The sequence below is a fragment of the Anopheles merus genome, chromosome X (assembly GCF_017562075.2).
Source record: "Anopheles merus strain MAF chromosome X, AmerM5.1, whole genome shotgun sequence".
NCBI classification, from domain to species: domain Eukaryota; kingdom Metazoa; phylum Arthropoda; class Insecta; order Diptera; family Culicidae; genus Anopheles; species Anopheles merus.
This window is the reverse complement of record NC_054081.1, coordinates 10,374,867-10,387,928: the sequence shown is the minus strand read 5'-3', so window position 1 is coordinate 10,387,928 and position 13,062 is coordinate 10,374,867. Positions and strand designations below refer to the sequence as shown.

Here is a 13,062-nt window from a genome sequence, read left to right as displayed (position 1 = left end):
GTAAACTCTCTCTTTCTCTCTCTCTCTCTCTCTCTCTCTCTCTCTTTCTCTCTTCGCGCAAAGAGGCTCAATGTACTCTCTTCACGGTCAAGAACATTCGTGTACGACGAAAATCGGTTCCCCGCACAAACCCGGCCGTTTGGCAGAAAGCGCGGGCCCTTCTATTAATATCGTGCAGTTGTCGCCATGGTTGGCCATCATGGCGAGAGTTTCCCGTGAGGGCAAACGCGGGCGAGAGCCAAACGCCGTTGCTCGATTCTCGCGCAAGTAAAAAGGGGGGCACAAGATGTTGAGCGTTTGCGCGCTCGCGCCCCCGTCAGCATTGCCTTTCACTGTCTCGCCGACGACGAACGTGCGTTTTTTGACGTGACGTCGGAAGGGTAGCTAAGCGTGTGGTACCGCGAGATACGAAGATCGGTTTGGCGGCGGCCCCCATTTCGCATCCGGGCGGCCGTTAGCGCGCTCGTGTTAAAGCAATTAGTGTTTGCTGTGTGCTGTGTGCTGTGTGTGTGTGTGTGATTGTGTGTAGGCAGTGTGTGGGTGACGTGCTGTGGCGGTAGAATCGTGCATTGAACTCCAATCACCAACAATCCCCCGCCCGGCTTCAAGATGAACTTTCAGCGATCAACTACGATCACGAGTACGGTCACGCGCATCCCGGAAGCGGAATACGTGAACCCGTTCGTGCTCAAGCTAGATCTGGACGATCCTTGGGAAAGGAGAAAGGTGCGTGTGATGGTATTGGCTGGCGACAGAGCTGTACATTGATTAATTTTTTTGTTCCTTTCTTTTTTCGTTGTTGTTGCTGCAGACATATCTGATGACGTTGCTGGTGCTACCGATACGCGTCGTGCTGATGGGCCTGTGCCTGCTGGTGGCGTGGGCCTTCGCCTCCATCGGGCTGTACGGGCTGACCGAGAAGGAGCGCCGCTCGGTACCGATTGCTGGCTGGCGACGGTAGGTTTCCGTGTGGGTCAGCCGACCACCAAAAACGCCCCCAAGAACACGTGTTTGCAAGCACCGCGTCCAGAAGCGTGGACTCTCAAACCGGTTGAATGGATTCAGTGTGCGCGAGAGCGAAAGACAAATTGAAAGGGAGAGAGAGAGAAAGAGAGAAAGAGAGAGAGAGACAGAGAGCGAGAGAAAGACGTAACAGCTGAGTAATCGAACGATACCGCGCCGGATCAGCCGAGCGTCGTGGAACCTTTGGACTACGTCTCACACGCACCTCGCTGGTTGACGGCGCGCGTTATCAGCCACTTCCACGCACTGGAACCACCCCGTTGCCGGCCCCCGACGCAAAGCACACAACTCCCCCCAGCCTCCGCGCCACCGAGCAATGGGTGCGCGCGAGAGCGGGACAAAGTTATTTTTAAAACGCAGACCGTCTCTCGTCACCGGCGGAAAATGTGGCGTGATCTGCTCGTGTATCGCGTGCAGCAAAAACAACCCCGAACCGGCTTGCGCTTGCGTCTCTTTTAACCCAATCGCGCGCACCCCGTGCACGCGCGGCCTTCGCGTTCACCGTTTTGGCAGCGTTTGTGCTCGCCCGTCCCCGCAAGTAAAAGGCAATGGCAAAACGACACGGATCTCGTTGTAATGCCTTTGTGTGTGTGTGTGTGTATGTGTGTGTGTTGTTTGGTGTCTCTTTGGCACACATGTTTGGCCTGCCCGAACGAAGCCCGTCGTGGGAATTTCTGTATTTGAATTTGCGTCTTCCTCAACTCGCAATGTTGTCCTGGTTGGCGATTCTTCCCGCGGCATCGGGACGGCGTGTAGACAACGGCGTGTCACCTCGATTGTTTTTGTTTTTCGCTGTTACAGCTTGAGACCGTTGACTGTCACCGGGGACCGAGCGCGCATTTGCTAGCTGCGCAAAACGGTTGCAGTCGCGGCCAGGCAAAAACAATCGAATATTTTTAGTACCCCATGCACAATCATAATGCAGATGAAAAATCGGTTGTCTACTGGCCAAGAATTGTTTCCCCCTTCTAGCTACTAGGGGGGAAACTACCTGAGATAGAGAGAGAAAGAGAGGACTAGCGTGGTTTATTCAGTTGTTATTCTACCATGTTAGCACAGCAAGATAGTGCAGGAAATACAGGCAAAAACTGAAGAATAATGGCGTTAGATACTTTTACCCTTCTATAATTAACTCTATAGCCCTTGAACCTAAGGTTTCTGTTTTTGTAGGTATTGACAGCGTACCGTACTTGGGAATTCTAATACTTCCAACAGAATGTAAATATGTCATCAAGATACCGATTTTATTGCTGTAAAAGTTTTGGGTTGATGTTTCAAAAGTATCTTTGTTTTCCTGGGGCCTTAAATCTTTAAATTCCACAGCATTTTGTTTGGCTTAGGTTTTATCGGAATCGTAGAAAAATTCAATTAACAAATGCATCTTAATGTTAAAATGTTCCTAGCGATACGCCATAGCCAAAACTTGAGGATATGTAAACCAAAACTCATTTTGTGACACTGTTTTGACAACTCAAAGCATGTAATAGTTAGTTGCACTTCAGGTATCTCAAGTCTCAGGTATTTGAACACCGTAAAGTACGTAACATTAATAGTTCCAAATTTCTGTTTTTGTGCCACTGGTTGTGTTTATAACCACGCTCAAATAATTGCACAAATGATAGGGCGAATCCTTCTAAAATGCCATTTTCACTAGTTGATTTGACCAGGTTATAGGATCCTCTTCACTCTAAAATGAGGTATTTATGACGACCTCTTCCATACCTAAAACCAAAACTAAACTAATACTGGTCCTAACACCAATACCAATCCTGGTTCAAGAATTGCTCTGATCATGATCATGAACCCAAACATGCCCTGGAATCTATCATGAACCCATACCGGTTTTGGAACCGTTCATGACCTCATGTCGGTCCTGGACCTGATACTGAACCTATACCGATCCAAGAACTGATGATGGACCCAAACCTACTGTAGAACCTGTCATGAACCCTTATTGCTTTTGGAACCGATTCTGACCTCATGTCGGCCTTGGATCTGATACTGAACCTATACCGGTAAAAGAATTGTTTATGGACCCATACCTGCTGTGGAACCTGTCATGAACCCATACTGCTCTTGGGACCGAATCTGACCTCATGTCGGTTCTGGACCTGATACTGAACCTATACCGGTCCAGGAACCGATACCGAACCCTTACCGGACCTAGAACCGATCACGAACTCATATCGGTCCTGAAATAGCTTCAGAATTTATTCTGATCCTGGAACTGTACCTAGAGCTGTTCCGGATTCGGAACTAAACATAGATCCAGCCCGGACCTGGAACCGATACATTTATAGTTCCAGTCGACAAACCATATATCCGGTAGTAAATGTGCAACGTAGGAAATAGCATAGGAATTCAACGTAGGAATTAGTGTAGGAAATAGCGTATGAAATTCAGTAGAATTTGTGTAGTGATATTCTCCTGATAGCACAATGTGTGTCCGTATTTGAACACACTTCATATCAGCTGGTAGTAATGCATGTCATCTGGAAGCTATTAGGCAAGCTTTTAGACACGAGACGCAGAGAATGTGCGCAAATCAGGATGATGGTCCGTTTGAGTCTCTTGAAATGAAGAATTGTAGCCATTGTCCTAGTATCTTGAAGAGCGAGTTACTTGCCCTAACTAACGATCAGGGAAGAACCAGACCGCACATGGCTATAGGACCATACGCTTTTTTCGTATGGAAATCCTAAAACACTGCGTTATTTTAATGAAACTGGTTAAAATAACTAACATCGAACAAGTAACAGATGCCTTATACGCATAGTAACGCTTTAGATTGCGAAAATAGGAAACGAGAAACCCGATTTGCTCACATGTAAACTTTGCACTACGGCCAAAAAGACATTTGTAAACAAAACATCTATGGTATGTTTGCGATAATTGGAAAACATCAATGTTTAGTCAATTAATTAACATTAAATTCAATCAATTATTGAATTTTGGAAGAAAACACACTTTTTCGATGAAATGTTGGTAGATTTTTGAATGTCAAGTTGTTAAATAACTAACATTTTGCATTAAAATGATGATCAGACAGAATTATGGTTAGATGCTTAAATATCACTAATATCCTATAGTTCTGCTCCCAGCAAAATGGTAAGAAATGTCAAACATCTTGCAAAAACACATTTTAAAAGGGTGATATTTTACAAACATTAGTGGCCAGGACAGAACTAAAGAAGCACAAATGTCTTAAAATGTTCATACTTGATTTAAAAAAGTGCATTTGTGGTTTCAGAATTACAATTGGCTGTTTTAGAGCAAACATATTCTTCGTTATAGCGTTGCAGTAGTTTTGCAGATCTTGTCTTTCGAGCTAACACCGGACGGCCCCCTGACGACCACCTAACCACGCATTGTTTCTCTTTCCAGTGAAATGCGCGAGCTGACCGCAGTGGCCATGCGGATGGTTTACTTCTTCGGCTCGTTCCACCGGATCCGGGTAAACGGCGTGTGTGCGTCGCCTCGCGAAGCGCCAATCGTGGTCGTCGGCCCGCACTACAGTCTGTTCGACGGGATCGTGGTTGCGTACTGCGGTCCCTCGACCGTCGTGGCGAAAAGTAAAGCCGCGGATCTACCTATCATTGGCAGTAAGTCGAGCAGTAGCAGCGTGGTATGGAATGACAAACAAACAAACTAAACCTTCTTCCTGTTTCCTTCTTCTTCACACTTTCCGCAGAAATTATCGACATCACGCAGCCGATCTACGTGTGCCGGGAGGATCCGAACTCGCGCCACATCACGCGCCATCTCATCATCGAGCGGGTCATCTCGAAGGAGGACTGGCCCCAGATACTGATCTTCCCGGAGGGTACCTGCAGCAATGGGCACGCGGTGGTGCAGTTCAAACCGGGTGCGTTCGGGCCGGGCCTGCCGGTGCAGCCGGTGGCGATACGCTACCCCAACCGGACGAACACAGTGTCGTGGACGTGGGAGGGTCCGGGCGTGTAAGTTTCCGCTGCCGGTGCCTTCTCTCAACTGCGAGTGCTCTGCAACAGTTTTGTCGATTGATCCTTTTTGCAGACCGGTACTGCTCTGGCGCACGCTGACCGCTCTGCACACCGGGCTGGAGATTAACTTCCTGCCGGTGTACTACCCGAACGAGCAGGAGCGCAACGATGCGAAGCTGTACGCGCTGAACGTTCGGAACTACATTGCGCAGTCGCTCGGCATTCCCGGGACCGAGCACGGGTACAACGATTGCAAGCTGATGAACTACATGATCGCCATCGGGATGCCCTACTTTGCCTGGAGCCATGACATTGCGAAGATGCGCCGATGGTTAGGGTAATGTCCAGTGGGGAGTGGGGCGAATTGCGTTAAATCACACGTATTTTTTGTTTTGTTGCAATAATTGCCCTTTTCTCTCTCTCTCTGTGTTTTGCAGACTGGCTGACGGCAAGCGTGAACAGGAGCTGGTAGAGCAGTACGCACCGTTCACGGACCGGAACGCATTCGTCACGCTGGAAGAATTTGCCGAACGCTTGAACGTCTCGGTTGATAATGATTCCACGAGGATTTTGTTCAAAATTTTTAACAAGGTATGATTGGATGCTGCTATCAGGGTGGCCACTCATTCGAGGAAAACTGGCAAACGTATGGGAATTTTATGCATCCGGAAATAACCGGGAAACACACAATTGTCAATTCTATCTGAATTCTAGTTAATTTGACCCAGTTACAGAGTTACGCAACATAATTTCGAAGGTATTTAACAACTCTTGGATGCGTGCAATGGATGTTTCAAAAGATAAAGCGAATTTCATATGATTTTTAACTCCAAGGGTTGCATTAAGAGAAACTGATTCAGAATCCATATCTGCGACTGATCGCGGACGCATGTCGATCCTGGAATTTAAAGAACCCATGCTGGAGCTGAAACTGATGTCAAACCCATACAGGTGTTGGAATTAGTCATGAACCTACACTGGCTCTGAAACTGATCCTAATTCCTTAACGGTGCTTTAGGTATTTTTGAATCCATTGGAATTGGAATTGGAGTGGAATTCCTGGAACTGCTCCCAGAACTTACATTGAACCCATATCGGTCCTGGAACTGATCCTGACATCATACATATCATGGAAGTGATCTCAACCCCTTACTGATCTTTGAACTGGATAAGATTCCATATAGGTCCTGAGACAGATCCTGACCCCATTCCAAAAACCTACACCTAAAGTAAGACGTCTTCTGACTTTGAGGCTTTCTGGACAATTCTTTGGGTCACTTATTGGAAAACTTTCCTCACGCGTCGTCAGATAACATTCTTTAGCAATGCTTCTGCTAAACATTTGACCGATATACGGAACAATTCTCGAAAAACAACGCAAACGTGTTCAACTATAGAATTACTGACTGTTTCTTGTATCGTTCATTCGATTCTTCTCAAAATGCAACTCTTAAAAAGTAAAAAAAAAGCCATTTGAAGGGCTCTCAAAAAATATTCGTGTGGGCTACCTGTGGGCAAGTTTCATTGAAAAAACTGACAATAGATATCATATTCAGAGTTTTCTAAGCCGTTCAGGCTGGCTTTGGGCAAACAGCAATGCTCTATTTATACTCCCGCTCGAGTGGCATTGGAACATGTGGTACTTTTTAGGTTCAATTTTTCAAAACTGGAATTCAAATATTTTTAGACATGCAAGAATCAAAATTCGTACATAGTACACGACGGCCTTATGATCTCAACATGTTGATAAACTTGTTCCAACCTGCGAATAGAGCCTTGATTTTAAAGGAATTCCTGAATTATTTAATTCTCCTTATCAGATCTCGTTGGATGGTATTATTGAAACAAAACATTTTCGTAACAACTCACTCTTTCAAGCCACAATCATACTCCACCAGATATCATACTTCGCCACATCGACCCATCGACAACATGTGACTGACCTCTTCTCCTTAACTTGTCGGTCATTGCGGAATGTGATGATTCTTGAGTTATATTTGATTTTTTTTTTATAATAATCCGCTCCTTCCACTAGTTTAAAGGACAAGGATGGCTGCTGAGCTGATAGTTTGACACACAATTCGTGTCAGTTGCCATCGGTACTATTTTAGAACGTTTTTTGCTAAATGTGTGATTTAATGGTCCCTTGTCTATGCCCATTGCGGCCATAATTCGACTTTTTGTGTTAAATAAATATATACAGGCAGTCGAAAAAGTATTTGTCTAGCTGAATATTTTACAGAAAAAGGCGAATTATGGCCGCAATAGGCTTTGGGCGGCAAAAATAATGATTGTTTAATTGTTTAATTGTTTGAAAATAAGCATTAACATAGTGCAATAAAAGTAGAAAATAACAACTAAATTACTTAACAAAACTGAAAAAAAGTCGTTTGATTTTGGCATAATATGCGTTAGAAAACAAAGGTTGTGGGATCAAAAGATGTTTTGAACTTGTTTCTTATTGCATTTATGAATGTCAGTGACTACCTGACGAACGCCATAACTCATTGAAACCTCGAAAAGGGTGTGTTTTTGACCCACTCATCCTACAAGACTTCTTCCAATTAATCTATGGGAGAATTTTTTATGTACAATTTCTCAGAACTGGGACAGAAGAGTTACTTAAAAACTGCAAGAATATGTTTCCAAATCTCTTTTCCCATAAATTTGAATTATTTTTTAGTTCACCTTTCCTCACTGAGACCTAGTATCATGACACCATGATGCTACCGTTGCACGAGATTTTGACTGCACTGATTCCTGGTTTATATTTGAATTTTTGGACATTAAACCGCTTCTTTCGTTAGAAAAAAAAAACGGTAAATGATGACTGTTTACATGGCTGTTTGAGACACAATTAGTGTCAAAAAAGGGCCATACGCTGATCAAATGAAGGAATGAGCCCTTCCAAATGTGTTGCAGCCTTTAAAAATGGGTAGGATAGGATATGCATAAGATGACGATACGATTTTCGCCTTCATGGTCCATTCCCTTAACTTCCCCGCCTTTAGTGCCTCTTTGACTGCTCGAAGGGCAATTGAAACAACAGAAATGCGTTAATTTAGAAGGAAGTCACTAGCAGACTGATAATAATATATTTAATTCATGTGTAACACTACGTTTGGCCAGCGTAAATGAGTCAAAAGCCTAATAGACGAATACTTTTTGCGCCCCCGTCAAACGATTTTTTTTGTGTTGGAATTGTTTTAGTTCATGTTGCCATATTTTAACGTTCTTTTTGTAGCAAAACGGTTGTATTGATGGTCCCTTTATCAATCTTCATTATTATTTTTACCGTCTCATGCTTATTGCGGTCATAATTCGCCTTTTTCCGTAAGGTGTTCAGCTGGACGAATACTTTCTGGACTGACTGTAGGTAATCGAGGGAAAATAATCGGGAATTTAAAATCCTCATCCGAGTGGCCACCCTGAACTGTTAAGAGAAAAAAAAAGAAAGAGATAGACAGGGAGAGAGACAGATAGAGCGAAAACTAATAAAATCTTATCGCAACAGGATAAGGACAGCGCAGGAGTAATTGACTTCAGGCAGTACTTGCTGCTAGCACTCTTCCTGTCCACCTTGGGCAAACCAAAGCTCGACTTGATGAAGCTTCTGTTTAAGGTAAAGTAAATTTAACACTGACAGACAAAAAAAAAAAAGTAAACCCAACGATATATGCTACGATTGCATTCTTTATTTCAGCTGTACAGTGAGGAGCGTGATCTGATCGGAAGCGACGGTCTTTATCAGGCAGTCAAGCATCTAGCGTCTATTACGCCTGCGGAGTGCAATCGGCTGTTTGCGGAGGCAGACACCAGCCAGCGGGGAGTCATTTCCTTCGGTAAGCGGGCACCGCAAGCTGCATTCTACAGGTCATATGTTAATGTGCATTTTTCTCCTGTATTGTATAGAGCAATTTGAGCGCACCATCAACAGCCACGCAGTGCTGAACGAACTGCAGGAGCTGAACGAACCGAAACCGTACGCAGCGCCGCAGCCACAGTCGGCGCCACAGACCAGCTAGAGTTAGTTGGGCGATAGGAGCGGTAGAAGCAGGAGTGGAAGTGGTAGTAGGAGTATTTTTTTGTTGGCCAACAGCTGTACAACGGCTGTACCGGTCGTGTCTCGCCCCACCAGCAAACCAACCAACCAAACCAACCGACCCGCGGTCTTAGTCGTCGTGGTCGTGCCGCTGCACATCACACTCCTCGATGCGGCACACGAGCGGCACGTCGCTCGGGCGGGGCAGATGGCGCGGCGCATGCACCAGCCGAAAATCGTCCACCAGCTGGCGGCGGTACCGGTGCCACAGCAGCTCGGTGAGGAACCAGCGGAACAGCCGATCGCGGGACGGCTGCCGCTGCTCGAGAAAGCACCGAACGCGGTTCCAGATGTTGCCCCGGTTCTGCGGCTTCTCCAGCAGCCAGTAGCGCGGTATCAGCAGACACTGGACGGGCGTGCGAGCGTACACCGCCCGGTCGACCATGTGCTCGCCGATGCCGAACACGGAGCCGCGGCTGTACGTCGCGATGTCGACGAAATGGTACTCGATCCGATCTCGGCCAGTCGGTGGCGGTCCGCTCGGTCTGCGAAAGTTTAACAAGGGGAGGGGAACGTAATATTATTTTAGGTAATAGCATGATAAGATAGAGACAGCGTTAAAGTGAATACACATTACAGTTGTAAGGGAATAGCCGTTTGTACATCGATTGAATTCGCTTGTGGGGGCGAAAAGTTTTAATCAATAGTAGTTAGCGTAGCAGAGCTTGGAAGCCATATTATTTTGTTAGTAAGAAACATTTACGGTACTTTACATACACAGTACTGCCATAACAGTGATGGCAATTGATGTAACTTGTTTTTTTTTTGTTTTTTTTTTTTGGTAATCAGGGTCACTTCACAATTATATAATCTCACCAGCCAATTATTGTGTACATTGCTTGTAACTGGCTATTCTACTAGTTACTATTTCTCTTTTGCTCATTAACGTTATTGTTTACTCATTAACAAAATTTGGAATTTCTCTTTTTACTACCATTTGCCATCTCACTGTGAGCAGTCTTTTACCGTATGTACTTAGCGATAGAGGGGGTTTAAACTTTAAAGCTTAGCTCTTACACGCGGCTCTATGTATTTATCTCAGCGTAAGGGCTACAGCGCTACAGCTCGCTTAGCTTTTAGGTCGCGTCTGGTGCGTTTGTTGCACACTCAACCCAACTGTAACGATTAAACTGAATAGACGATAGTGATGAGTGTGTTTGCAATGGCCTCCACCTTACCCGACCGCCGGCAAAGGCTCCACCGTGTGCAGTGCGTCGACCCGTTGCGCCCGGCGCCGATGAAAGCGGGTGATCTCGTCCTCGGTCGGCTGCGCGCGTGACAGCCGGTAGCGTTCCGTCGCCGTCCGGCTGTCCCTCCACCGGTGCAGCTTCAGGCACTGCAGCAGGCCGCACTCGCCGCTCAGCATGAAGTGCGCGTAGTTGACGGGGGCCTGCCCCTCCACGAACACCGTCTGGTCCGGCTCGAACTGGCGGATCTGGGCCCGGTGGCAGCAGTCCCGCCGCTGCTCGTCCGACCACCGGTCGAAGTAGGAGAACCGTGCCAGCGCATCCAACAGGTCCGTCCGCCCGTCCGGCGTCAGCTTGCGCGGTTGTCCGTGGACAGTTTGAGAATGGCGAGAGGTCCGGAACTGCTGCCGACCCGTGTAACGCGGACCCGGTGTCCCGCAGCCGACTGCGGCGGTGTCCGCACGGTCCCGCGGCCGATAGTTGGGTGCGCGCGTGCTCGCCCCTGGTATGGGTGTGCGATATTGGAAACGCTGTCGAAGTGAAATTTATTGAAACCATGCTGGGGTGGGTCAGAAAGGGGGTTGAGAGAGAGAGAGAGAGTGAGGGAGAGCAGCGAGGCCCACACACCAAACAGACATACGTCCTTGAGCATGCAATGGTGACCACGTGCACACTAGCCTACATTTAGGCGTTTTGTTTCATACCGTTTTTCTTTGCTTCCCCCCGTTGGCGCGGCACCGCTGATGTACGGCGAAAGTCACGCGATTTGACGCGCTATGCTAATGTGAGTGGGTCGTAAACGTTTTGGTTTTGTTGTTGTTGTGGGTGCAATAAAAACACGAGCGAAATGGGCAATCGTTTCGTGCGCCACCGCTTCCCGGGATTGGTTTTGGTGGAAGTTAAGTAAGGGTAAGCGTTTAGCAGCCTATCCAGTGCGGACGGTGTGGAAGTAGGTGCTGTGGAAGGTAATAACAGTAAATTTTATTCAAAACAGACAAGCTTAACCTTGAAATTTTGAATCATGCTGGACAAAACTGCGGTATCTTTTTTGTGTCTGAAGTTGAGACAGTCTTGGAGACGTCTTATATGTACTCCAACGTGCTCAAATAGAACGCTTCATATAGCTTGTGTACTAACAGTAATCTGTTTCAAATGTTATATGATCCCATGTCTTATGATCCCTATGTCATATTTAGTAATAATTTAATTCAGGACATTTCTCCAAGATCTCGTGGAATTGCATAACATGGATATTAAAACAGTAACTGCCAAGCTGGTCGCTTATACCTTCAATACCTCCAGAAGGCTGAGAGAGCTGTTAAGAGGATCTTATAGACTTGGAAGGCTTCAGACAAACGGGAGAGGCATAACATAATTATCTAATGTGCACGACTTTCTTGTGTTCCTAATACGCATGTTCTATTAGTCATATAAGTCGCAGACCAGCAACCTACATAGCAATGACCCTTTCTTGAAGGCGTTTGTAGTGTTCAACGCATTGATTTTTTTACCTAATGGATTTCAATATCCCCGTATCGTACTCCTGTTGCTTTCGTATTGTTTCTATATGTGATATCTTTAACGTTTTATTGTAACGGATGCGCTTGTACGACTCACGCTAAAGACTAACTCATGTTTGGGAATGTTGGGTTGCAGTTCATTGCCTTCAGAAACCATACGACGCGATATATCCGCTTCCTGACATGTATGTTCATGTTCTAATGGTTCTAAGAAGAGAACGCTTCTTTTCGCTCAGGGTATATCGTCGGCTATTCGGAACCGGGTGTTCTTTCGATGCTCGGATTGTTGTCCGAATAAGATATCAGAGTACAGAACAAACGCATAGGATACCCTAAAGATACTACCTGCTTGAGATGCGAGTTTCGTTTTGATTTTGATTTCACAGTTGTCATTTAGATGAAATTGAAAAAACTTAAACAAAAAAAAAAACATACTGATAAACGTTGCCTTCACATTTCTGAAGGATTCTTAATTACCCGAAATTGAATAGTCTAATGACATAAGTCTTTTTCGGCTTACACCTTGCTTGGGGTCTTTTTTTCGGTCCCAAATACAGTCGTATCTCGGTATCCTGTATAGGGTTATATGGAAGTGATACTGACGGTCAAACAAACAAGACAAACATCGTCTCAAATCTGTCACATTGATTTTCGAGTCTCATGTCTAGTTCGATAGCTGCGATCTACCGTACATCACAATTCGGATTTCAGCGTTTGTTGATTATGGCGTTTTAACTAGTGGTGTATACAACTGGCAATAATCCGGCTACGACTCCAATCCGATTCCGAAAATTTAGGAACTGTCTCCGGCAGGTACCCAAGTCCACTCAGCAGTATTCAGAGCCGTTTAGAATTGTCGGGAGTAGTCCAGAGTCGGAGTCATCCGGAGTATTCCGGAATCGGCTGGAGTCGTCCGGAGTCGGCCGGAGTCACCCAGAATCAGAGTATTTCGGAGTCGCCTGGAGTAGTACGGAGTCGTCTGGAGTCATCCGGACTTGGCCGGAGTCACCCAGAGTCGGGGTTACCCAGAGCCGGAGTCAACCTGAGTCGTAATCGTCCAGAGTCGAAGTCAACCGAAGTCCAGGTCGTCCGGAGTCGTCAGGAGTGGTCTGGAGTCAGAGTTGTCGGAGACTCCGTCCTGGAGTCATCTGGAGTTGGAATCAGAGTCGTCTGGAGTCGATCAGAGTTGGCTGGAGTAACCCGGAGTCGGAGCCACCTAGAGTTGGAGTAGTACAGAATCGTCCGGAGTCGTCCGGAGATAACCAGAG

At 46.1% G+C, this 13,062-nt stretch overlaps 2 protein-coding genes across 2 annotated transcripts; one reads left to right on the top strand and one right to left on the bottom strand.

Moving 5' to 3' along the window:
* Nucleotides 1-160: 160 nt before the first annotated feature.
* Nucleotides 161-10,232, top strand: LOC121598624 (lysophosphatidylcholine acyltransferase-like). The gene is made up of 9 exons (XM_041925728.1): nt 161-726; nt 812-957; nt 4,408-4,625; nt 4,715-4,982; nt 5,059-5,322; nt 5,423-5,576; nt 8,500-8,607; nt 8,689-8,827; nt 8,898-10,232. Exons 1-9 carry the CDS (start codon nt 610-612, stop codon nt 9,008-9,010), a joined length of 1,527 nt encoding a protein of 508 aa, XP_041781662.1. The 5' UTR covers nt 161-609; the 3' UTR covers nt 9,011-10,232.
* LOC121589852 lies at nt 9,074-10,813 on the bottom strand (the record flags this gene model as incomplete). The annotated part of the gene is made up of 2 exons (XM_041909053.1): nt 9,074-9,605; nt 10,266-10,813. Coding segments are annotated over 2 exons (996 nt in total), but the record flags the coding sequence as incomplete, so codon positions are not given.
* Nucleotides 10,814-13,062: the final 2,249 nt, after the last annotated feature.